This window comes from Liolophura sinensis, chromosome 2 (genome assembly GCF_032854445.1).
Source record: "Liolophura sinensis isolate JHLJ2023 chromosome 2, CUHK_Ljap_v2, whole genome shotgun sequence".
Lineage (NCBI taxonomy): Eukaryota > Metazoa > Mollusca > Polyplacophora > Chitonida > Chitonidae > Liolophura > Liolophura sinensis.
The window spans coordinates 25,675,245-25,702,656 of NC_088296.1; the positions used below are offsets into that span (position 1 = coordinate 25,675,245).

The 27,412-nt window shown below is 41.5% G+C and overlaps 1 protein-coding gene across 1 annotated transcript in view; it reads left to right on the forward strand.

The window, feature by feature from the left end:
* The first annotated feature begins 262 nt into the window (after positions 1 to 262).
* LOC135462609 (alpha-mannosidase 2-like) overlaps positions 263 to 27,412 on the forward strand; it is a 33,098-nt gene continuing 5,948 nt past the window's right edge. Inside the window, exons 1-8 of the mRNA XM_064739834.1 lie at positions 263 to 364; positions 6,161 to 6,323; positions 7,777 to 8,070; positions 18,566 to 18,710; positions 19,390 to 19,561; positions 20,939 to 21,066; positions 23,309 to 23,482; positions 24,524 to 24,710. Coding sequence (XP_064595904.1) covers positions 6,207 to 6,323; positions 7,777 to 8,070; positions 18,566 to 18,710; positions 19,390 to 19,561; positions 20,939 to 21,066; positions 23,309 to 23,482; positions 24,524 to 24,710 — 1,217 coding nt within the window. The 5' untranslated portion in view covers positions 263 to 364; positions 6,161 to 6,206. The remainder of the gene's footprint in view (positions 365 to 6,160; positions 6,324 to 7,776; positions 8,071 to 18,565; positions 18,711 to 19,389; positions 19,562 to 20,938; positions 21,067 to 23,308; positions 23,483 to 24,523; positions 24,711 to 27,412) is intronic.

Genomic DNA, 27,412 nt, shown 5'->3' on the forward strand with positions numbered 1-27,412 from the left:
AACTCAAACACCGAGGCGGGTTTGTTTTTCTGATAACTCCACCTTGATTCCATTAACCTTGCGACGCAGCAAGTGTTATGTCATCCAAACTGCTCACAGTGAAAGTCCTGTTGTCCCCGTTGTTACTTGACAGGCGAATCCCGGTGAGATTTCCGGTTTTGCTATAGGGACGTCTTAGGATCAAGGTAAACGGGCTAGCAAGATTGTTGACGTCACAGTTATATGTGGCTTCACGTCTAACGCCACGTTTTACTCACCAGCATCGGACATGTCTTCTGTAAGTTGTCACCACTTCTGGAGTTGGAGATTATCGCTTAGCTAAACAGCTAAAAGTTCCGGAATGCTTATCGGTGGACTTTAGAAAGTAAGTATCTCAAGAGATGACGTTTTATTTCGGTAAGATCATCTAACAAAATCTGTCTTTTTCACAGGAATGAAGAGCTTGTTCCAAGCGCCACGCTTGCCAGTTTCTGCTCTGTGTTAGTTCTGTGCACTGTGCAGACTGCAGTTGATTTGTGTGGTGGGCAAAAGCAGCATTCAGACAGTATGTATTTCGCGCAGCAGCAGCAGCAAGCTCATGTGGTCTCCAAACATTTCATCTTAAGTAAGTCATGGCAGACACGTCTGTTAAAACATGCTGCACTCTACACCAGAATGCTACAATTGTGACAATTAAGCTGTTAAAATTCGGTACGCGCCGTTGATTATGTTGATTTGCAACACCCCCCCCCCCTCCCGGTGGCTATTTCAACTGGTCTCTTTGTACTGGGCTGGCAAAGTATCATAGCCACAGCAGCAGTCAATGGTAAACCATACACTGTTCCACATCGTGTTTGATATGCCCTTTTTAAAAGATTTGTCTGCAGTCCAAAACAGGTGTCAGCTGTGGCCCTTACTCCTCAGCTTGCCCGCACACACAACATCTAAGGTATATTCCACTCAGTTATGGCATACCAACTCCGAAATCACCAGACAGTCACTGCTGAAGCAGCAGTCATTTTCTCTTCACCACAGCTATGGGTCTAGAAAAAGTTGTCGTTCCTGGATGGCGCATGCACATTATTACAGAAAAGACAAGTTTAATGGCAGACTTGTTTTGAAATCAGTTTGCAGTTTCGTGAATATGTGGCTGGTTTGTCATTACCCAGTGAGAGCCTTATATAGTACAATGGTTCCATTTATATGTGGTAATAGAACAGTGCCATGCTAACGTACCACCCGACATGTCAGAGTATCTTGCATTTCAAAACATTCATGTGTGTGGGAGCTGTATGGGGCTATGTTTATGTGGGACAGAACAGTATTAGGCTGTGTTTATGGCGATCTGAGTGTTCTTAATCCCTGACTGTCCATTTCTGTGTCTGATTTATGTCAATTTTAATAGTGATATGTATTTCCTTGCACACATACTCTAGATTGAAACTTCGTCATGATCAAACAACAAGAAGAGGGATATGACAGTTTCTCTTCCATCATGCCCATGTCTTGGGGTTTTTATTTTCTACTTGACCATCTGTCCTGCCATCCATATCCTTTTTGGCCCCAGAATCCCTGTGCAACGCTGATAAAGACCTTGTCTGGCTAAAACTTTTGTACACATACATACTTGGCACTTGCAGAATAAATGTACAGAAATTATGTTCACCAAAATTGTGTCCAGTATTCTTCATCCGAGAAGGCTTACAAGTATGGTCCTTGAAAACAAGCATTTGCAGGATGTGAGATCTGTGCCTGCCATGCATAGGATGACAGCCCTGCCTTTAAATTCACAGTGCAATTGTAATTACAACCCCTTGGCTAATACTGTAAGAACATCTGTCACAACTTGGTGCATGTTTAAAAAGCAATTAGATATATTACAGTCTTGTAACTAGAACAGTAGACCTGATTAAAATTATTTTACAGACATGGAATTCATATTGTTTATGTGTTGATGTAGACAAATGGATTCCTGCCTTGGTTGATACATGCAGAGCGACATGTTAAAAACAGTCCTACGTAAGGGGGTGGCTCGTCATTATACTGTTACAACCACCATACATTTATGCACTTGTACGCAGAACTTGTATGCTGTACTTTTATGCCGTACAGAATGTGGAATGGTCCAAGTACACTGACTGTAGATGGAAGAATATTTGCATACAGCATATTCATTGCTGCTCAACCTACAGTCCGGTTTCCTCCCACCATATCGCTGGCCATCTCTGTATAAGGCAAATGTTCTTGAGTACGGCATAAAACACCAATCAAATAAATAAATCAATTACAGTCAGAGCGCCCTTGGCTAAATGGTGAAGACCAGATGGCTGCCTGAATAAGCATGCACTCCACTTTAATACCTCTAGTGGTCAAATCTACATCCCAGCTGTACTAGTGATGATTTAACTTTTTTACATCTACAAGTACATGTGTTGTACATTCATAAATTCACAATTTATTTTCATTCAGAATGAAAAATCGAAATGGATTTGCCTATTTCTGCCCCTGAACTCTCCAATTGCATGTAGTCCTGTGTATGTGTAGCCCAAAGACTCTGATCATAGAGGTTTTAAAAGGTTCATTTGTGTTGAAGTATTTCTTTGTGTATCTTGAAATTTGCACATTGCGTATATATACTCATTAGTGTGACCTTAATTAGCTAATTAGTACATTCTGAATTATTGAGCTTGAGGCTTAAAATACATCAGGTATATGTATGATCAACACATTTATGAATATTCACAGTCGATAAATGTACAGGCTGTAATAATTATCCGTTCTACATGTATGTAATACTTAAATGTAAGTTTGTAACTGGCTGAAAGGCCAATGTAACCCTGTCACATCATATCACTTAGAGCTAGTATATTCATAAATGAGAGATAATTTATGGATTTGTCATAACTCTAATAGTCCAGCTCATGCTGGCGTTCTCTCTAGCTGTGAGTGGGAAAGTCTGCCAGAAACCTGTGAATGGTTGTGGGTTTCCCCCGGACTCTGCCTGGTTAATTCCTTCCACAATGCTGACCGCCATAATATATGTGAAATATTCTTGAGTACAGTGTAAAACTCCAATCAAATAAATAAATACATGGTGTAACTGATACATGGTAGTTATGGATGAGATGAGCACAGACTGTTTTGTAATAGCTGTAATAATACCTGGTAGTTATGGATCAGTTGAGAGGTCAGCACAGTCTACTGTGTAATAGCTGTAATAATATTTGGTAGTTGTGGATCAGTTGAGAGGTCAATACAGTCTGCTGTGTAATAGCTCTAATTATACCTGGTAGTTGTGGATCATTTGAGAGGTCAGTAGTCTGCTGTGTAATAGCTGTGATAATACTTGGTAGATCTGGATCAGTTGAGAGGTCAGTACAGTCTACTGTGTAATAGCTGTAATAATACTTGGTAGTTGTGGATCAGTTGAGAGGTCAGTACAGTCTACTGTGTAATAGCTGTAATAATACTTGGTAGTTGTGGATCAGTTGAGAGGTCAGTACAGTCTACTGTGTAATAGCTGTAATAATACTTGGTAGTTGTGGATCAGTTGAGAGGTCAGTACAGTCTACTGTGTAATAGCTGTAATAATGCTCATAGATCTGGATCAGTTGAGAGGCCAGTACAGTCTGCTGTGTAATAGCTCTAATTATACCTGGAAGTTATGGATCAGTTGAGAGGTCAGCACGGTCTACTGTGTAATAGCTGTAATAATACTTGGTAGTTATGGATCAGTTGAGAGGTCAGTACAGTCTTCTGTGTAATAGCTGGTGCCTCTAAAAATGCACTTTTGGTAGGAAATTTTCAGTTAGGATACAGGGAAAATGCATCACAATCCACTTGAAATGGGTTTGTGAATCATAGGTGCAGCTGTTATTCCATGGCGCATGTTCATGGGTAGATTTGTGACAGCTTGTGCAGAGTGTGGTTGTCATTCAGATTGGATTTACTTTGATTTTTCAACTGCCTGTACAACCAATATTTTAAAAACGTTCTGAGAGAACTGTCGGATGCAGAGAAATAATATGCATAGTTTTAGGAAGCTTGCATCTTCAGTAACACAAACAAAGCATTTTAGCCTCATTTACATAATAATGGCATGGACAGATTTCACTGATTGAAAACTGATTGAGGTAGAGAAGATTTACAGTATTTACATTTCTGTATATATATATATATATACACACACATACATGTATATATTTATATATGGACTCAAAAAATTCAGTTAGGACTGAGTGTACATGCATGCAAGATCTGACAAGACCTGAATTGATTACATGCTATCTCCTAAATCATCTGCATGGATTTCCCTGAACTGAATTGGTGACATGGAAATTTCTGATAAGATAAGGAGAGTTTGTGGAGTATTTGCTCTGTACATGGGTAAGGTATGTAAATGTGGCAGTGCATGTATGTGTTTAACACAAACTTATAACCGTTTTAACCGTCGCGTATGTGGCATTCTGCAGAAGTTACATAATAGATCGGTGCATTTCAGTAAGTTATTTTGGATGAACTACATGTAGCTGGTAATTCTTCGTGTGGAGTGCAACAGCACTCAAGCTGTGCAAAGAATCTGTGCATTTGAGAATTTAAGTCCACCTGTCCACCTGTAATGTCCACTTCTCTCAGAAAGAATGGTATAGTGGACGCAATGAAACAGTACATTGCAGTATGTCTGGGTCTGACTCATGTTTCTGTTTACCAGCTGATCCATCAGTAGGAATGGTACAGGAGGTGTGACTGCGGACACGATGGAGTGGTACATTGCAGTATGTGAGGGTTCTAATTCAGTCATGTTTCTGTTTACCAGCTGATCCATCAGGAGGAATGGTACAGGAGCTGTGACTGCAGACACGATGGAGTGGTACATTGCAGTATGTGAGGGTTCTAATTCAGTCATGTTTCTGTTTACCAGCTGATCCATCAGGAGGAATGGTACAGGAGCTGTGACTGCAGACACGATGGAGTGGTACATTGCAGTATGTGAGGGTTCTAATTCAGTCATGTTTCTGTTTACCAGCTGATCCATCAGGAGGAATGGTACAGGAGCTGTGACTGCAGACACGATGGAGTGGTACATTGCAGTATGTGAGGGTTCTAATTCAGTCATGTTTCTGTTTACCAGCTGATCCATCAGGAGGAATGGTACAGGAGCTGTGACTGCAGACACGATGGAGTGGTACATTACAGTATGTCAGTGTTCTAATTCAGTCATGTTTCTGTTTACCAGCTGATCCATCAGGAGGAATGGTACAAGAGCTGTGACTGCGGACACGATGGAGTGGTACATTACAGTATGTGAGGGTTCTAATTCAGTCATGTTTCTGTTTACCAGCTGATCCATCAGGAGGAATGGTACAGGAGGTGTGACTGCAGACACGATGGAGTGGTACATTGCAGTATGTCAGGGTTCTAATTCAGTCATGTTTCTGTTTACCAGCTAATCCATCAGGAGGAATGGTACAGGAGGTGTGACTGCAGACACGATGAAGCGGTACATTACAATATGTGAGGGTTCTCATTCAGTCATGTTTCTGTTTACCAGCTGATTCATCAGGAGGAATGGTACAAGAGCTGTGACTGCGGACACGATGGAGTGGTACATTACAGTATGTCAGGGTTCTAATTCAGTCATGTTTCTGTTTACCAGCTGATCCATCAGGCGGAATGGTACAGGAGCTGTGACTGCAGACACAATGAAGCGGTACATTACAGTATGTGAGGGTTCTAATTCAGTCATGTTTCTGTTTACCAGCTGATCCATCAGGAGGAATGGTACAAGGGCTGTGACTGCGGACACGATGGAGTGGTACATTACAGTATGTCAGTGTTCTCATTCAGTCATGTTTCTGTTTACCAGCTGATCCATCAGGAGGAATGGTACAAGAGCTGTGACTGCGGACACGATGGAGTGGTACATTACAGTATGTGAGGGTTCTAATTCAGTCATGTTTCTGTTTACCAGCTGATCCATCAGGAGGAATGGCACAGGAGCTGTGACTGCAGACACGATGAAGCGGTACATTACAGTATGTGAGGGTTCTCATTCAGTCATGTTTCTGTTTACCAGCTGATCCGTCAAGAGGAATGGTACAGGAGCTGTGACTGCAGACACGATGGAGTGGTACATTACAGTATGTCAGTGTTCTAATTCAGTCATGTTTCTGTTTACCAGCTGATCCATCAGGAGGAATGGTACAGGAGCTGTGACTGCAGACACAATGAAGCGGTACATTGCAGTATGGGGCTCCATCTTCTTCTTTGTGGTGTGTTGTTCCCTTTACCTGATGCTGGAAACTCTCAGTATGCAGCCTGCCAGACCAGATGTTTTGAATGAGGTAATGAGCTTTGTTTTTTGCCCTTCTACCATTTACGTGTACCTGTACTCCTACATGTCTGTACACCTTGACCATGATATATTCACCATATCTAGAAAATATGCTTGAAAAACGTACGTCAGACAGTTGTTTAAATTTTCAAATGAACCCTGTTTTACCTTTCAGTTGTACAAGAGTGCATGGTAAAAGTGATCTGGTTTCTCTATCATGGCTTACATCTATCCCATGAACTGATGTGAATTCCATAGTAGAATTTGATTTATAGATTTAGCAAGCACATCATAGGAGAGTGGCTGTAACATTTTACATTGTAGAAATGCTTCCACCCATCTCCAGAAATAAATGTGTCAAACATGGCAAAGGTTTATCCCTAATTCCTCAACCTTTCCGCAGATGAAAGAGCAATTTCCAGTGCAATTTATGCACATTTTTAATTTGATTTTGGAGACAAAACTACTTTGGTTGGGTTGACTAATTTCAGCGCTTCCCCAAATTTTAACTTTATCAGTCTGCTCAGAATAATGCTGTCAGAATATGCGTGAATAAACACCTTGCACATATGTGAAAAGATTGAAGATATAATTATTTTAATATTATAATATAAATACAGTATAATATTAGGTTTGTTTTTTTTAATTTTATTAAGTGTATTTTCATATCAAAGAACAAGTACAGACCTGACAATTACTTGTAAATTTAAGACAGATATTGTCTTTACATACATCCTGCAGATGGTCGTGGGTTTTCCCTGGGCTCTGACCAGTTTCCTCCCACCGTAATGCTGGCCGCCGTCATAAAAGTGAAATATTGTTGATTACAACATAAAACACCAATCAATTAAATAAGTAAATGTGGCTTGTTTTTAAAAGAACAATACCACAGGAAATTGCCAATTCAATGTGACCAATATCAAGACTCTGAGAAAACATTAAGACTAAAAGTACACATATCCACATGTATAAAGGTTTCCACATGAATAAAGGTTTCCACAGCGTACCTTTTGTATTTATTTTGTATTTGTTATGTGGCATAGTTGAAATATCCCAATTAAACGTTAACTAAAATGCACACATATAGAAAATCGATGTTATAAATTTGAACCATTCAGGCGTGATGACTCCAGCAAGCAGCTGTTTCAAGCGACATCTTGAAAGCCTTGTTTTACCTTTTAGCCACATTTTGGTATGATACAAGTGACATGACATTGTGGAACGAGTTTCTCTAATTTATTCTAATTTCTAAGAATTCCGCAATAAATGTGACCTAAAAGGTACCGAGTATGTCAAAAAGAATGGATTAGGCCGTTCAGATTTCTTTTGACTCGTTTTACAAAATAACTATAAACTATGCATGTAGTTGTTTATTTGTTGTCTTTTGTGTTAACCAGATAGTGTACATGTATGTGTGCCTGATATTTACACTTATTTTCTGTTGTGTTTGCTTCGTTCCTAAGTATGACCTTGACTCCATTGAGGGGAAAATCAAACGGATTGAAGGAGATCTTCAGAAGAACCAAGACACTATCCGCAAAATCAAAGATACTGTGAGACAAATCGCCAAGGGAGATGAAAACGGCATCAAGTCATTGAAGCAAATATTTGATGATGCTGGCAATAATGGAGTTGTCAGAATGGATGAGAGGTTCAAGGACAATATCTTGGAGGTATTAGTAGCCAGGAAGGCAGTCTCCATAGCAGAGGGCATGTGTGGTTTGCAGGATGCCCCTGAAGCGAAGACCGACGTCAAGGTATTATATTAAAACCAGCATTGTTTTTTACTAGATTATTGTAGATTATTACGAAGCTGGGGCCTCTGTGGCTGAGTTGGTTAGCGCGCTAGCACAGCGTAATGACACAGGAGTCTTTCACCGATGAGGTCGCTGTGAGTTCATGTCCAGCTCATGCTGACTTCCTCTCTGGCCGTACGTGGGAAGGTCTGCCAGCCACCATAATGCAACCGGGTTTCCACCCACCATAATGCTGGCCACTGTCGTATAAGTGAAATATTCTTGAGTATGGTGTAAAACACCAATAAAATAAATAAATAAATATTACGAAGCCAATAAGCTGGACTTGAATTCACAGCGGCTGCTCCTTAGTATACTCCGGCATATGCTCATGATCAGCCACATAGTCCCCTGAAACACTGTTTAGATATGGATACAGCAAATAGAACCTGTCTGCATGTACTATCTGGTGGAAAAAAAACAACAGTCATAGGAAATAGAACCTGTCTACATGTACTGACTGGTGAAAAAACACAACAGTCATAGGAAATAGAACCTGTCTGCATGTACTGACTGGTGAAAAAACACAACAGTCATAGGAAATAGAACCTGTCTACATGTACTGACTGGTGAAAAAACACAACAGTCATAGGAAATAGAACCTGTCTACATGTACTGACTGGTGAAAAAACACAACAGTCATAGTAAATTGAACCTGTCTACATGTACTGACTGGTGAAAAAACACAACAGTCATTGGGAATTGAACCTGTCTACATGTACTGACTGGTGAAAAAACACAACAGTCATAGGAAATAGAGCCTGTCTACATGTACTGACTGGTGAAAAAACACAACAGTCAAAGGAAATAGAACCTGTCTACATGTACTGACTGGTGAAAAAACACAACAGTCAAAGGAAATAGAACCTGTCTACATGTACTGACTGGTGAAAAAACACAACAGTCAAAGGAAATAGAACCTGTCTACATGTACTGACTGGTGAAAAAACACAACAGTCATAGGAAATAGAACCTGTCTACATGTACTGACTGGTGAAAAAACACAACAGTCAAAGGAAATAGAACCTGTCTACATGTACTGACTGGTGAAAAAACACAACAGTCATAGGAAATAGAACCTGTCTACATGTACTGACTGGTGAAAAAACACAACAGTCAAAGGAAATAGAACCTGTCTACATGTACTGACTGGTGAAAAAACACAACAGTCATTGGAAATTGAACCTGTCTACATGTACTGACTGGTGAAAAAACACAACAGTCATAGGAAATAGAGCCTGTCTACATGTACTGACTGGTGAAAAAACACAACAGTCATAGGAAATAGAACCTGTCTACATGTACTGACTGGTGAAAAAACACAACAGTCAAAGGAAATAGAACCTGTCTACATGTACTGACTGGTGAAAAAACACAACAGTCATAGGTAATAGAACCTGTCTACATGTACTGACTGGCATTCAAATATTTGAATACTATGGTGGGCTTTATGAGCCATACTGATGGTATCAAGGAACTCTGACGTCACATCACCTTGTTTTCCTGATGTTCACCAGAAGGAAGGAATTTTTGTGAATATTATTTCAGTAATCTTTTATTCATAGATAAAAAAGTTATTCCAACATTCAGTGTCTTGATTAGGGTTTTATAAACTTCCCGTGACATCCTAACCTTTGATAGTGTGGTCCATACAGCCCACCTTAGAATTCAGATGTTTCAATGCCTTTCACTTTTCACAAAAATCTAAAAAATAAGTCAGAGTATATGTACATGTATGCATATTTTTAAGTGGTCTATTTAGTGATGCCTTCTTCAGTTTTTAGGGGTCTTTTCCTTTAGACCATATCATAGAATTGTTCACTTATACGACAACTATCAGGTTTGTAGCTAGAGAAAACCTGAGTGAAAGGAATGACCTTATAAAGCGGCAAAAGATCTGGCTGGTTGAGTACAAATCTGCGCTGGTCTGCGGTGATCAGGCTGTGACGAACGCCCCATCTGTGATGAACCAACCATCTGTGATGAACCAACCATCCATGATAAACGAACCATCCATGATAAACGAACCATCCGTCATGTTTGTGATGAATGAACCATCCGTGATGAACGAACGATCCGTGATGTTTGTGATGAATGAACCATCTCTGATGAATGAACTACCCGTGATGAACAAACCATTCGTGATAAACGAACCATCCATGATGAACGAACCATCCGTGATGTTGGTGATGAATGAACCATTCGTGATGAACGAACCATCCATGATGAACAAACCATCCATGATGTTCGTGATGAGCGAACCATCAGTGATGAACAAACCATCCGTGATGAACGAACTATTTGAGGCCATGAAATAAACTAGCTTATGCTTGTGTGTGGTATTCATGAATACACTGTACATGGGCATACATAGAATTGATCACTGATACAATCGTGGTCAGGCTTGTTAGTGAAGAATATTAGAGTGCCCTTGGTAAACCACTGACCTTTGTCAGACTTGTGACAAACCTTCCCCTGTGTGATGTTGTGGGAAGATAAGCGGGAACACAAGACTAAGTTTACTGAGGTCCATAAAATGGTGAAAAAAGGGGATTCGCATCTTCTAACAACTTGGTACGAAAGTGAAATATTCGTCAAAATCACGGTAAAAGCGGAAAAATTTGGCCCTGGCTTAGTTGAGGGATGCTGGTATTCTGTTCTATGATATTCCACCATCACACCATACTTTGAACATGCACACACATCGTACATTGTAATAATTTAGTTTGACAGGCCAAAAGTTGTGATTGTTATAAAACGTTCATAGGTATCCTAGAGCTAAGGCATCTGGATCAAGAAGTTATCTTAGACTTACATGTAAGTCAAAACAACAAAATAGTTCACTGATTTGAGATTTTTGTTATGAACAATTTTTAGGCTTAGGCTTTCATGGCATAATTGAAATTTAGAATTTAACTTCAAATCTTATTTTTTTCAGAAGCCCTGCTGGGTTTCCTCCCACCATGATGCCTGCCACCATCGTATCAGTGAAATATTCTTGAGTACGGCGTAAAACACCAATCAAATAAGTAAATAAATGTTTCCAGAAGGGATACCATAAGTAAAGACAGTAAAGTCTGAGTTAATAAACTCTAAAACAGCCATGAAGCCGACCCCCCCCCCCAACTTCCCCCCAGCAGCACGTGCTTGTGGATACAGTTTGTGTGCTGTGTGTGACACTCGCTTGAGTCAATTGGCCCATACATCCATGTGTTTACCTTGTACACACAAATATTACCTGTCCTCTGTGGTTAAGTCTGAGCCTGAGTGTTGACAGACATTTGTCTGTATATTTACTCTTATTTACACAGCAATCCAGGTAACTCCTGCACTTTAGTGAATGACGTGGGCCAGTGTTAACTCAGCCGTAAATCAGGTGTAATTAGACACAGGTGTAGGTGTACAGTCTGTCAGCAAAGTCAACACCAATAATGCATGTACATGTATACATTCATTGATGTTTGGGGTAAAGGGTGGGGGGGGGGGGGTGATGAAAATAATTGGTATTGCAAAATAATATACATGATGAATATTTCGATAACAAATGTGAGTATTGTACCTATAGATGCAGGTATGTTCATCAGCTACAGGAAATGCAGCTTGTGTAAATCTGGCATAATTTCTAGTAGACTGTGGGCTGTGTTCTATCTGTTATACAATGTAGGTGCTTGCCTTTCAGTGGTAGAGGCACATGAGGTGCGAGTGCAAAGCTGGCCTTTAAATACACATGGAATTTGTAAATTGCTTGTGTCAGTGGTGTTCATGTGGCTGTAAGCACAGTCTAGTGTTCTTGTGGGAATATGCTGATGATAAGAAGTCAGTGCTGTTCATTTGGCTGTTAGCACAGTCTAGTGTTCTTGTGGGAATATGCTGACGATAAGAAGTCAGTGTTGTTCATGTGGCTGCTAGCACAGTATAGTGGTCTTGTGGGAATATGCTGACGATAGGAAGTCAGTGTTGTTCATGTGGCTGCTAGCACAGTCTAGTGCTCTTGTGGGAATATGCTGACGATAGGAAGTCAGTGTTGTCCATGTGGCTGCTAGCACAGTATAGTGTTCTTGTGGGAATATGCTGATGATAAAAAGTCAGTGTTCGTTCTGGCTGCTAGCACAGTCTAGTGTTCTTGTGGGAATATGCTGACGATAGGAAGTCAGTGTTGTTCATGTGGCTGCTAGAACAGTCTAGTGTTCTTGTGGGAATATGCTGACGATAGGAAGTCAATGTTGTTCATGTGGCTGCTAGCACAGTCTAGTGTTCTTGTGGGAATATGCTGATGATAAGAAGTCAGTGTTCTTCATTCTGGCTGCTAGCACAGTCTAGTGTTCTTGTGGGAATATGCTGATGATAAGAAGTCAGTGTTGTTCATGTGGCTGCTAGCACAGTCTAGTGTTCTTGTGGGAATATGCTGATGATAAGAAGTCAGTGTTCTTCATTCTGGCTGCTAGCACAGTCTAGTGTTCTTGTGGGAATATGCTGATGATAAGAAGTCAGTGTTGTTCATGTGGCTGCTAGCACTGTCTAGTGTTCTTGTGGGAATATGCTGACGATAGGAAGTCAGTGTTGTCCATGTGGCTGCTAGCACAGTATAGTGTTCTTGTGGGAATATGCTGATGATAAGAAGTCAGTGTTGTTCATGTGGCTGCTAGCACAGTCTAGTGTTCTTGTGGGAATATGCTGACGACAGGAAGTCAGTGTTGTTCATGTGGCTGCTAGCACAGTATAGTGTTCTTGTGGGAATATGCTGACGATAAGAAGTCAGTGTTGTTCATGTGGCTGCTAGCACAGTCTAGTGTTCTTGTGGGAATATGCTGACGATAGGAAGTCAGCGTTGTTCATGTGGCTGCTAGCACAGTCTAGGTGTTCTTGTGGGAATATGGCTGACGATAGGAAGTCAGTGTTGTTCATGTGGCTGCTAGCTACAGTCTAGTGTTCTTGTGGGAATATGCTGACGATAGGAAGTCAGTGTTGTTCATGTGGCTGCTAGCACAGTCTAGTGTTCTTGTGGGAATATGCTGACGATAGGAAGTCAATGCTGTTCATGTGGCTGCTAGCACAGTCTAGTGTTCTTGTGGGAATATGCTGACGATAGGAAGTCAGTGTTGTTCATGTGGCTGCTAGCACAGTCTAGTGTTCTTGTGGAATATGCTGACGACAGGAAGTCAGTGTTGTTCATGTGGCTGCTAGCACAGTATAGTGGTCTTGTGGGAATATGCTGACGACAGGAACTCAGTGTTGTTCATGTGGCTGCTAGCACAGTCTAGTGTTCTTGTGGGAATATGCTGACGACAGGAACTCAGTGTTGTTCATGTGGCTGCAAGCACAGTATAGTGGTCTTGTGGGAATATGCTGACGACAGGAAGTCAGTGTTGTTCATGTGGCTGCTAGCACAGTATAGTGGTCTTGTGGGAATATGCTGACGATAAGAAGTCAGTGTTCTTCATTCTGGCTGCTAGCACAGTCTAGTGTTCTTATGGGAATATGCTGACGATAGGAAGTCAGTGTTGTTCATGTGGCTGCTAGCACAGTATAGTGTTCTTGTGGGAATATGCTGACGATAGGAAGTCAGTGTTGTTCATTTGGCTGCTAGCACAGTCTAGTGTTCTTGTGGGAATATGCTGACGATAGGAAGTCAGTGTTGTTCATGTGGCTGCTAGCACAGTCTAGTGTTCTTGTGGGAATATGCTGACGATAGGAAGTCAGTGTTGTTCATGTGGCTGCTAGCACAGTCTAGTGTTCTTGTGGGAATATGCTGACGATAGGAAGTCAGTGTTGTCCATGTGGCTGCTAGCACAGTCTAGTGTTCTTGTGGGAATATGCTGACGATAGGAAGTCAGTGCTGTTCATGTGGCTGCTAGCACAGTATAGTGGTCTTGTGGGAATATGCTGACGATAGGAAGTCAGTGTTGTTCATGTGGCTGCAAGCACAGTATAGTGGTCTTGTGGGAATATGCTGACGACAGGAAGTCAGTGCTGTTCATTTGGCTGCTAGCACAGTCTAGTGTTCTTGTGGGAATATGCTGATGATAGGAAGTCAGTGTTGTTCATTTGGCTGCTAGCACAGTCTAGTGTTCTTGTGGGAATATGCTGACGATAGGAAGTCAGTGTTGTTCATTTGGCTGCTAGCACAGTCTAGTGTTCTTGTGGGAATATGCTGACGATAGGAAGTCAGTGTTGTTCATTTGGCTGCTAGCACAGTCTAGTGTTCTTGTGGGAATATGCTGACGATAGGAAGTCAGTGTTGTTCATGTGGCTGCTAGCACAGTCTAGTGTTCTTGTGGGAATATGCTGACGATAGGAAGTCAGTGCTGTTCATGTGGCTGCTAGCACAGTCTAGTGTTCTTGTGGGAATATGCTGACGATAGGAAGTCAGTGTTGTTCATGTGGCTGCTAGCACAGTCTAGTGTTCTTGTGGGAATATGCTGACGATAGGAAGTCAGTGCTGTTCATGTGGCTGCTAGCACAGTCTAGTGTTCTTGTGGGAATATGCTGACGATAAGAAGTCAGTGTTCGTTCTGGCTGCTAGCACAGTATAGTGGTCTTGTGGGAATATGTTGACGACAGGAAGTCAGTGTTGTTCATGTGGCTGCTAGCACAGTCTAGTGTTCTTGTGGGAATATGCTGACGATAGGAAGTCAGTGTTGTTCATGTGGCTGCTAGCACAGTCTAGTGGTCTTGTGGGAATATGCTGACGATAGGAAGTCAGCGTTGTTCATGTGGCTGCTAGCACAGTCTAGTGGTCTTGTGGGAATATGCTGACGACAGGAAGTCAGTGTTGTTCATGTGGCTGCTAGCACAGTATAGTGTTCTTGTGGGAATATGCTGACGATAGGAAGTCAGTGTTGTTCATGTGGCTGCTAGCACAGTATAGTGTTCTTGTGGGAATATGCTGACGACAGGAAGTCAGTGTTGTTCATGTGGCTGCTAGCACAGTATAGTGGTCTTGTGGGAATATGCTGACGATAGGAAGTCAGCGTTGTTCATGTGGCTGCTAGCACAGTCTAGTGGTCTTGTGGGAATATGCTGACGATAGGAAGTCAGTGTTGTTCATGTGGCTGCTAGCACAGTCTAGTGGTCTTGTGGGAATATGCTGACGATAGGAAGTCAGTGTTGTTCATGTGGCTGCTAGCACAGTATAGTGGTCTTGTGGGAATATGCTGACGATAGGAAGTCAGTGTTGTTCATGTGGCTGCTAGCACAGTCTAGTGGTCTTGTGGGAATATGCTGACGATAGGAAGTCAGTGTTGTTCATGTGGCTGCTAGCACAGTCTAGTGGTCTTGTGGGAATATGCTGACGATAGGAAGTCAGTGTTGTTCATGTGGCTGCTAGCACAGTCTAGTGGTCTTGTGGGAATATGCTGACGATAGGAAGTCAGCGTTGTTCATGTGGCTGCTAGCACAGTATAGTGGTCTTGTGGGAATATGCTGACGACAGGAAGTCAGTGTTGTTCATGTGGCTGCTAGCACAGTCTAGTGGTCTTGTGGGAATATGCTGACGATAGGAAGTCAGTGTTGTTCATTTGGCTGCTAGCACAGTCTAGTGTTCTTGTGGGAATATGCTGACGATAGGAAGTCAGTGTTGTTCATGTGGCTGCTAGCACAGTCTAGTGTTCTTGTGGGAATATGCTGACGATAGGAAGTCAGTGTTGTTCATGTGGCTGCTAGCACAGTCTAGTGTTCTTGTGGGAATATGCTGACGATAGGAAGTCAGTGTTGTCCATGTGGCTGCTAGCACAGTCTAGTGTTCTTGTGGGAATATGCTGACGACAGGAAGTCAGTGTTGTTCATGTGGCTGCTAGCACAGTATAGTGGTCTTGTGGGAATATGCTGACGATAGGAAGTCAGTGTTGTTCATGTGGCTGCTAGAACAGTCTAGTGTTCTTGTGGGAATATGCTGACGATAGGAAGTCAGTGCTGTTCATGTGGCTGCTAGCACAGTATAGTGCTCTTGTGGGAATATGCTGACGATAAGAAGTCAGTGCTGTTCATGTGGCTGCTAGCACAGTCTAGTGTTCTTGTGGGAATATGCTGACGATAGGAAGTCAGTGTTGTTCATGTGGCTGCTAGCACAGTATAGTGGTCTTGTGGGAATATGCTGACGACAGGAAGTCAGTGTTGTTCATGTGGCTGCTAGCACAGTCTAGTGTTCTTGTGGGAATATGCTGATGATAAGAAGTCAGTGTTGTTCATGTGGCTGCTAGCACAGTCTAGTGTTCTTGTGGGAATATGCTGACGATAGGAAGTCAGTGTTGTTCATTTAGCTGTTAGCACAATTTGGTGTTCTGGTAGGAATATGCTGACAATAAAACGTCAGTGCTGTCTATGTGGCTGTTATTTGAAGGCCACGCGTCTTCTGCCGATTGTACAGTATGTGTATATACTGTACACTGTACACTTGTCACAGGTGAAAATTTAGTTTGCCAGTAACTGTTTTCCCAGTTGTGACTCTCTGGTTTCCTCCGCCCATAAAACAGACCGCAAGTGTAGAATTCAAAAAATTCTTTTAAGCTGTTACTCAACAAATAATTAACTAATTTCTTGAAGGATGATGATTCCAGTAGCCGGTTGGTGGGAGGCATTGTGACTATAAAATAATTTTTCTTACAGCAAATACATGTATTACCGCAATATGGCTAAAATACTGCTGCCTTGCCGTTAAGTGAAAGCAATTCCGTCATTTCTTACAGCAAATATTACCGCAATATGGCTAAAATACTGCGGCTTTGCCGTTAAGTGAAAGCAATTCCATCATTTCTTACAGCAAATATTGCCGCAATATGGCTAGAATACTGCTGCCTTGCCATTAAGTGAAAGCAATTCCGCCATTTTTTACAGCAAATATTGCGGCAATATGGCTAAAATACTGCAGCCTTGCCGTTAAGTGAAAGCAATTCCATCATTTCTTACAGCAAATATTGCCGCAATATGGCTAGAATACTGCTGCCTTGCCGTTAAGTCAAAGCAATTCCGCCATTTCTTACAGCAAATATTGCCGCAATATGGCTAAAATACTGCAGCCTTGCCATTAAGTGAAAGCAATTCCGCCATTTCTTACAGCAAATATTGCCGCAATATGGCTAAAATACTGCTGCCTTGCCGTTAAGTCTAAGCAATTCCACCATTTCTTACAGCAAATATTGCCGCAATATGGCTAGAATACTGCAGCCTTGCCGTTAAGTCAAAGCAATTCCGTCATTTCTTACAGCAAATATTACCGCAATATGGCTAGAATACTGCTGCCTTGCTGTTAAGTGAAAGCAATTCCGCCATTTCTTACAGCAAATATTACCGCAATATGGCTAGAATACTGCTGCCTTGCCGTTAAGTCTAAGCAATTCCGTCATTTCTTACAGCAAATATTGCCGCAATATGGCTAGAATACTGCAGCCTTGCCGTTAAGTCAAAGCAATTCCATCATTTCTTACAGCAAATATTACCGCAATATGGCTAGAACACTGCTGCCTTGCCGTTAAGTGAAAGCAATTCCGCCATTTCTTACAGCAAATATTACCGCAATATGGCTAGAATACTGCTGCCTTACCGTTAAGTGAAAGCAATTCCGCCATTTCTTACAGCAAATATTGCCGCAATATGGCTAAAATACTGCTGCCTTGCCGTTAAGTGAAAGCAATTCCGCCATTTCTTACAGCAAATATTGCGGCAATATGGCTAAAATACTGCTGCCTTGACATTAAGTCAAAGCAATTCCGTCATTTCTTACAGCAAATATTGCCGCAATATGGCTAAAATACTGCGGCTTTGCCGTTAAGTCTAAGCAATTCCGTCATTTCTTACAGCAAATATTGCTGCAATATGGCTAAAATACTGCTGCCTTACCATTAAGTGAAAGCAATACCGTCATTTCTAACAGCAAATATTGCCGCAATATGGCTAAAATACTGCTGCCTTGCCGTTAAGTGAAAGCAATTCCGCCATTTCTTACAGCAAATATTACCGCAATATGGCTAAAATACTGCTGCCTTACCATTAAGTGAGAGCAATTTCGTCATTTCTTACAGTAAATATACAGCCCTGGACTGGAATATATGCAATTTGCTCACCTGCCCATTCTCCATTTTTGTTCATTTTTGTCAGAAAATATAACAAGCCAATTACTCACACAGTGCCATTCACACACTCTGACATTCCTTGAAAGGTAGATGTATATCTACCTAATGGAAAGGTACTGTAGTAGTTGTTTGCAATTTGAAGGTAACCAGCTTGCCTTACCTGTAAATTCACACCCACAATTCTACACCATTCTGTTTCTCCAAAGGTCAGTCTTTAAAGACAAAGAAAACTGTCCTATGCTTTACTCTGTAATATGAGCAGTTTTGTATATGTGAGTGGGGTGGGAGGGGGTGGGAGGGGAGGTAAACTACAGGTAAATTGTTATTTGAAAAATCTTAATACTAAATAAAAGCAGTATAAGATGTTGATGTGGTTTTTGTCACTTCAGATGTTACGGGTGTTTGACATTCTGCCGTTTGACAACCCAGACGGTGGAGTATGGAAACAAGGTTGGGACATCACCTACGATCATGTACAGCAGACCAATCAGAAGCTCAGGGTGTTCATCATTCCACACTCCCACTGTGACCCAGGTAATGCTGTCTGTAGTCATCTCATGTACAGGAGATGATCACCACACGTAAACTACACCTGGATATATCGGGCTTCATTACAGCAGGTGTATACCAAGCCTCTCCCTCAACACAGCATGCTTCATTACAGCACATGTGTACCACAGCTCTCCCTCAACACAGCATGCTTCATTACAGCACTTGTATCCCACACCTCTCCTTCAACAGAGCATGCTTCATTACAGCAGGTGTATACCAAGCCTCTCCCTCAACACAGCATGCTTCATTACAACAGGTGTATACCACACCTCTCCCTCAACACAGCATGCTTCATTACAGCAGGTGTATACCACACCTCTCCTTCAACTCGGCATGCTTCATTACAGCACATGTGTACCACAGCTCTCCCTCAACACAGCATGCTTCATTACAGCACTTGTATCCCACACCTCTCCCTCAACTCGGCATGCTTCATGACAGCACATGTGTACCACACCTCTCCTAAACACAGCATGCTTCATTACAGCAGCTGCACATTACACTTCTCCTTCAACACAGCATGCTTCATGACAGCATGTGTACCACACCTCTCCCTCAACATAGCGCACTTCATTACAGCATATTTTTTAGAACCTTTGAAACCTGTGTTTCCTAAAAGATTAGCTTTTTATGTGCAGATTATTGAAATTTTTCTCTTCAGGCTGGATCAAAACATTTGACAAATACTACACGGATCAGACTCGTTTTATCTTCAATAACATGGTGGCAAAGCTGGAGGAGGACCCCCGCAGACGCTTCATCTATGCAGAAATGTCCTTCTTCTCAGTATGGTGGGACGAAATTGACAACAGCATGAAAGAGAGAGTGAGAAAGTAAGGTGTATTAGCTGAGAATTAAATTATGCTGTATTAACGAATAGAAAGTAAGCTGTATTAGCTGGGAAGGAAAGTGAACTGTATTTAGTGGAGAGGGAAAGTAAGGTGTATTGGCTGAGAAGAAAGGTAAGCTGTATTAGCTCAGAAGGAAAGTAAGCTGTTTTAGCCGAGGAGGAAAATATCCTGTATTAGCTGAGTATTTAAGTGAGCTGTATTAGCTGAGAAGAAAAGTAAGCTGCATTAGCCAAAAAGGAAAGCAATATGTATTAGCTGAGGAGGAAAGTAAGCTGTATTAGCAGATAAGGAAAGAACATTAAAGCTGTATTAGTGGAGAAAGAAACTAAATGTAATGGTGTATTGGCTGAGAAGGAAGGTATATGTATGCTGTATGACCTGAGGCTGTGCCCGGATTCCTCCCACCATGATGCTGGCTGCCGCCATTTAAGTGAAATATTCTTGAGTATAGCATAAAACACCAATCAAATAATATTAACTGAGGATTAAGGTATGTAAGCTGAGAAGGAAGGTATGGTTGAATTAGCTGAGAAGGAAAGTAAGCTATATTAGCTATCAAGGAAATTGAGCTGTATTAGCTAAGAATAAAAGTAAGCTGTATTAGCTGAGACGGAAAGGAAACTGTATTAGCTGAGACGGAAAGGAAACTGTATTAGCTGAGACGGAAAGGAAACTGTATTAGCTGAGAAAGAAGAAGCTGCATTAGGTGAGAATGAAATTAAGTGGTATTAGCAGAGAGGGAAAGTAAACTAGTAGCCGAGAAAAGAAGGTAAGCTGTCTAAGCTGAGAAGGAAAGGTATAGACATGATAGACGATACCTTAATCTTTATAGCAAGTACAAAATGTTCTGAACATGGACTGCAACATTAGCTTGGTATTGGTATCTGCTAACACTCTAAGAGCTTTGTTTTACCAAGTATGAAATATAATAGAAGAGATGTCAGACCGTTAAAAGTTTACTCTGTTGTGGGTGCAGGTTTGCTCTGTTGTGGGTGCAGGTGTCCACTTCCGTTTTTCTGTTGGCATTTTCTTCAGTTCAGGGTTACATTGAATGTACACACTTGATGTCGAGAACAAACCTGTGTATGGAGATTGCGATGGTAATACCATTGGTGAATTTCACATGCTCCTGTTGATTAAATACTGATAAGTTAGTCTTACAGTCATTCATCTAAGAAGAATCCTAAAGGTCGACTTGTGCAAAGTAATGCTTCCAGGATTTAAAAACATGTCTCCGCACAAGAAATGCTGAATACATTTCATTCAGAAAGCTCTTCTTTTTAAATACTTTATATTATGAAATTATTGCTGAATGTTTTCTTCTTAAAAAACATGTTTGTGTTACTTCCCCTTCCCCAGATTGGTTAAGTCTGGCCAGTTGGAGATTGTGACTGGAGGGTGGGTCATGACGGATGAGGCCAACGCCCACTACTTTGCCATGATTGATCAGCTGATTGAGGGCCACCAATGGCTGGAGGGGACAGTGGGTGAGTGACAGCTGTCAGGTTTAATTGTAGCGGTTGATTTACCAGTTTTGGCTGCATTTTCAGGTTCAGATGCTTAACGATTGTCTGGTTTTGATGAGTTTGGGTGTTTGTTGGCTCAGTCAGCTAACATATTTGTCCGCCCACAACTGATTGGGCCTTGCAAGTTGATTGAAGAGGAGGTACACTCGAATGAAGTTTTTAAACAAATGGTTTTTCATGTAGCTGTAATGATGTCAATTCACTGATTATTCAGACATTTTGGTTTACAGAAAATATCACTAAAATACCATGATGTATTATGTGCATATTGTGAAGTATGTCTGTGATGTTGTGCCTCCTTCTCTTGCACGACTCTTCACTGCCTTACTTTAGGGGCTACAGATGTGAAGTATGTCTGTGAGGTTGTGTCTCCTTCTCTTGCACGACCCTTCACTGTCTTACTTTAGGGGCTACAGATGTGAAGTATGTCTGTGAGGTTGTGCCTCCTTCTCTTGCACGACTCTTCACTGCCTTACTTTAGGGGCTACAGATGTGAAGTATGTCTGTGAGGTTGTGTCTCCTTCTCTTGCACGACCCTTCACTGTCTTACTTTACGGGCTACAGATGTGAAGTATGTCTGTGAGGTTGTGTCTCCTTCTCTTGCACGACTCTTCACTGTCTTACTTTAGGGGCTACAGATGTGAAGTATGTCTGTGAGGTTGTGTCTCCTTCTCTTGCACGACCCTTCACTGTCTTACTTTAGGGGCTGCAGATGTGAAGTATGTCTGTGAGGTTGTGTCTCCTTCTCTTGCACGACTCTTCACTGTCTTACTTTAGGGGCTACAGATGTGAAGTTTGTCTGTGAGGTTGCATCTCCTTCTCTTGCACGACTCTTCACTGCCTTACTTTAGGGGCTACAGATGTGAAGTATGTCTGTGAGGTTGTGTCTCCTTCTCTTGCACGACTCTTCACTGCCTTACTTTAGGGGCTACAGATGTGAAGTATGTCTGTGAGGTTGCGTCTCCTTCTCTTGCATGACTCTTCACTGCCTTACTTTAGGGGCTACAGATGTGAAGTATGTCTGTGATGTTGTGCCTCCTTCTCTTGCACGACTCTTCACTGCCTTACTTTAGGGGATACAGATGTGAAGTATGTCTGTGAGGTTGTGTCTCCTTCTCTTGCACGACCCTTCACTGTCTTACTTTACGGGCTACAGATGTGAAGTATGTCTGTGAGGTTGTGTCTCCTTCTCTTGCACGACTCTTCACTGTCTTACTTTAGGGGCTACAGATGTGAAGTATGTCTGTGAGGTTGTGTCTCCTTCTCTTGCACGACCCTTCACTGTCTTACTTTAGGGGCTGCAGATGTGAAGTATGTCTGTGAGGTTGTGTCTCCTTCTCTTGCACGACTCTTCACTGTCTTACTTTAGGGGCTACAGATGTGAAGTTTGTCTGTGAGGTTGCGTCTCCTTCTCTTGCACGACTCTTCACTGCCTTACTTTAGGGGCTACAGATGTGAAGTATGTCTGTGAGGTTGTGTCTCCTCTTGCACGACTCTTCACTGCCTTACTTTAGGGGCTACAGATGTGAAGTATGTCTGTGAGGTTGCGTCTCCTTCTCTTGCACGACTCTTCACTGCCTTACTTTAGGGGCTACAGATGTGAAGTATGTCTGTGAGGTCGCGTCTCCTTCTCTTGCACGACCCTTCACTGCCTCACTTTAGGGGCTACAGATGTGAAGTATGTCTGTGAGGTTGTGTCTCCTTCTCTTGCACGACTCTTCACTGTCTTACTTTAGGGGCTACAGATGTGAAGTATGTCTGTGAGGTTGTGTCTCCTTCTCTTGCACGACTCTTCACCGTCTTACTCTAGGGGCTACAGATTTGGAGTATGTCTGTGAGGTTGTGTCTCCTTCTCTTGCACGACTCTTCACTGTCTTACTTTAGGGGCTACAGATGTGAAGTATGTCTGTGAGGTTGTGTCTCCTTCTCTTGCACGACTCTTCACTGTCTTACTTTAGGGGCTACAGATGTGAAGTATGTCTGTGAGGTTGTGTCTCCTTCTCTTGCACGACTCTTCACCGTCTTACTTTAGGGGCTACAGATGTGGAGTATGTCTGTGAGGTTGCGTCTCCTTCTCTTGCACGACTCTTCACTGTCTTACTTTAGGGGCTACAGAAGATAACTGATTTATTTCTGACAGGTGCACGACTCTTCACTGTCTTACTTTAGGGGCTACAGAAGATAACTGATTTATTTCTGACAGGTGTGAAGCCAGTGTCTGGTTGGGCTATTGATCCATTTGGCCACTCCCCGACAATGGCGTACATACTGAAGAAGGTTGGGCTGCGCAGCATGCTCATCCAGCGAGTTCACTACGCTGTTAAGAAACACCTGGCCAGGAACAAACAGCTGGAGTTCCTCTGGAGACAGCAGTGGGGTATGGAAATGCCAGAGTAATGCACCACCCGCTTTTTGTACTTTGTCATAAAATAACCCCTTGAGATATAAGAGAGCAGAGTTGTAAATAGCGAGAAAGATCTTTTGTAGGTTGTGTATTTAAGTGTTATCAGCTGATCAAAAAACATCAAAAATACACAGGAAATGGAATTCAAAAAAGGATTAAAGTACATATATAGTTTAATTATTGCACTTAAAATGAAATGATTAAAGTAAATAATGTTTTTATACTTATTTATATTACAAATCATGTACACCTATAATACAAACATGGCTATTATGATATCACCCAGCATCATTAGTATGAGTTTATTTCAACAACAGACTTGACAAGTCTTAAAGTAACGCCCTCAATTCTAGTCGCGTCCACACCATCTGTGTAATTTGATGTCTTTATTTATTTTATTGTTGTCTTTTTCCTGTGTAATTTGGAAGTTAAAATTAACCTGAAGTCTGGAAATAGAAAGCAGCAGGACAAGCACAATGTCCAGAACTAAATAGTATTTTGACACACCCTGACAGTTTGTATTGGTCAAAACTGCCACATAAATAGCGTGACTTTGTTTACGTGGTATGCATGTAATGTGAATAGTGTTATGTCAGGAAATTGGCCAACTTGTCCTCCAACTTAGAAAAGATATCTAGGTCCATGTAGTTAAATAACCTTCCTGTCTTCATCATTGATTCAGAAGTGTTCACACAACTAGTGCGGAATAGGCCTGTTACCTGTGATAGACAGCTGCTGTACTGTCCTTTGAGTTGTCTCCCTTTAGTGTGCCTGAGCTCTTGTCCGCATACAGATTTGATCATGTTCAGTAGGATTTCTGGTGGTGTTTTGGCCTTGTACTGAAATACTTGCTTTGCTAAATGACTTATTCTTACACATTTAGAGTGGAATAGTAGAAGTAATAGTAATACTGAGAATATTAACAGTAATTACATGTTTATCTTTCCCCATAGTAACAATATTTACACCATCCTTGTTTGAGCTGGCATTTATTTGTGTATATATCATCCTCAGATCAGGCCGGGAGCACAGACATGTTTTGTCACATGATGCCTTTCTACTCGTATGACGTCCCCCACACCTGTGGCCCTGACCCTAAGATCTGCTGTCAGTTTGATTTCAAGAGGCTCCCTGGGGGAAAGCTGAGCTGCCCTTGGAAGGTGGCCCCCGTTCCCATTACAGACAAGAACGTTGCTGAAAGGTTTTTATGTTCGATTTCTCGCTTTCCATTTTCTTTTTTTTGTCCAAAAACAAAGCAGCCAAAACATGTGCGTGTAAGTAGATTACAATGTACATGCAGATGACCCATTGTTTTGCAGTAAAGTGCAGTCCAGCTCATGCTGGCTTTCTCTCTGGTTGTAAGTGGGAAGGTCTGACAGCAACCTGTGGATAGTCGTGAGTTTCCCCCAGGCCCTGCTTGGTTTCCCCCTCCGTAATGCTGGCCGCCGTCATATAAGTGAAATATTCTTGAGTATGGCGTAAAACACCAATCAAATAGATAAATGAAAACGTGCATTTCACATATCATATCAAGCCACAGGATGTAGTGGATGTTCAGTTTGTCCTAATGAGTAGTGGATGTTCACATTGTCCTAATGAGAAGTGGATGTTCAGTTTGTCCTAATGAGTAGTGGATGTTCAGTTTGTCCTAATGAGAAGTGGATGTTCAGTTTGTCCTAATTAGTAGTGGATGTTCAGTTTGTCCTAATGAGAAGTGGATGTCCAGTTTGTCCTAATGCGTAGTGGGTGTTCACATTGTCCTAATGAGAAGTGGATGTTCAGTTTGTCCTAATGAGAAGTGGATGTTCAGTTTGTCCTAATGAGTAGTGGATGTTCAGTTTGTCCTAATGAGTAGTGGGTGTTCACATTGTCCTAATGAGAAGTGGATGTTCAGTTTGTCCTAATGAGTAGCGGATGTTCAGTTTGTCCAAATGAGTAGAGGATGTTCAGTTTGTCCTAATGAGTATTGGATGTTCAGTTTGTCCTAATGAGTAGTGGATATTCAGTTTGTCATAATGAGAAGTGGATGTTCAGTTTGTCCTAATGAGAAGTGGATGTTCAGTTTGTCCTAATGAGAAGTGGATGTTCAGTTTGTCCTAATGAGTTGTGGATGTCCAGTTTGTCATAATGAGAAGTGGATGTTCAGTTTGTCCTAATGAGAAGTGGATGTTCAGTTTGTCCTAATGAGAAGTGGATGTTCAGTTTGTCCTAATGAGAAGTGGATGTCCAGTTTGTCCTAATGAGTAGTGGTTGTTCACATTGTCCTAATGAGAAGTGGATGTTCAGTTTGTCCTAATGAGTAGTGGATGTTCAGTTTGTCCTAATGAGTAGTGGATGTTCAGTTTGTCCTAATGAGTTGTGGATGTCCAGTTTGTCCTAATGAGTAGTGGGTGTTCAGTTTGTCCTAATGAGAAGTGGATGTTCAGTTTGTCATAATGAGAAGTGGATGTTCAGTTTGTCCTAATGAGAAGTGGATGTTCAGTTTGCCCTAATGAGTACTGGATGTTCAGTTTGTCCTAATGAGTAGTGGATGTTCAGTTTGTCCTAATGAGTACTGGATGTTCAGTTTGCCCTAATGAGTACTGGATGTTCAGTTTGTCCAAATGAGTACTGGATGTTCAGTTTGTCCTAATGAGTACTGGATGTTCAGTTTGCCCTAATGAGTACTGGATGTTCAGTTTGTCCAAATGAGTACTGGATGTTCAGTTTGTCCAAATGAGTAGTGGATGTTCAGTTTGTCCTAATGAGTAGTGGATGTTCAGTCTGTCCAAATGAGTAGTGGATGTTTAGTTTGTCCTAATGAGTAGTGGATGTTCAGTTTGTCCAAATGAGTAGTGGATGTTTAGTTTGTCCTAATGAGTAGTGGATGTTAAGTTTATCCTAATGAGAAGTGGATGTTCAGTTTGTCCTAATGAGTAGTGGATGTTCAGTTTGTCCTAATGAGAAGTGGATGTTCAGTTTGTCCTAATGAGTAGTGGATGTTCAGTTTGTCATAATGAGAAGTGGATGTTCAGTTTGTCCTAATGAGAAGTGGATGTTCAGTTTGTCCTAATGAAAAGTGGATGTTCAGTTTGTCCTAATGAGAAGTGGGTGTCCAGTTTGTCCTAATGAGTAGTGGTTGTTCACATTGTCCTAATGAGAAGTGGATGTTCAGTTTGTCCTAATGAGTAGTGGATGTTCAGTTTGTCCTAATGAGTAGTGGATGTTCAGTTTGTCCTAATGAGTAGTGGATGTCCAGTTTGTCGTAATGAGTAGTGGGTGTTCAGTTTGTCCTAATGAGTAGTGGATGTTCAGTTTGTCCTAATGAGTACTGGATGTTCAGTTTGCCCTAATGAGTACTGGATGTTCAGTTTGTCCAAATGAGTACTGGATGTTCAGTTTGTCCAAATGAGTAGTGGATGTTCAGTTTGTCCTAATGAGTAGTGGATGTTCAGTTTGTCCAAATGAGTAGTGGATGTTTAGTTTGTCCTAATGAGTAGTGGATGTTCAGTTTGTCCAAATGAGTAGTGGATGTTTAGTTTGTCCTAATGAGTAGTGGATGTTAAGTTTGTCCAAATGAGTACTGGATGTTCAGTTTGCCCTAATGAGTACTGGATGTTCAGTTTGTTCTAATGAGTAGAAGATGTCCAGTTTGTCCTAATGAGTAGTGGATGTTCAGTTTGTCCTAATGAGTAGTGGATGTTCAGTTTGTCCTAATGAGTAGACGATGTCCACTTTGTCCTAATGAGTAGTAGATGTTCAGTTTGTCCTAATGGAATTTTACTGATTCATTTCATTGATTGGTGTTTCACACTATGCTCAAGAATATTTCATTTACAAAGTGGCAGCCAGCATTATGATTGGCGGGAACCAGACACCCACAGACATGCTTTACCCTATTTTGTTCAGCATTTTAAGTCTATT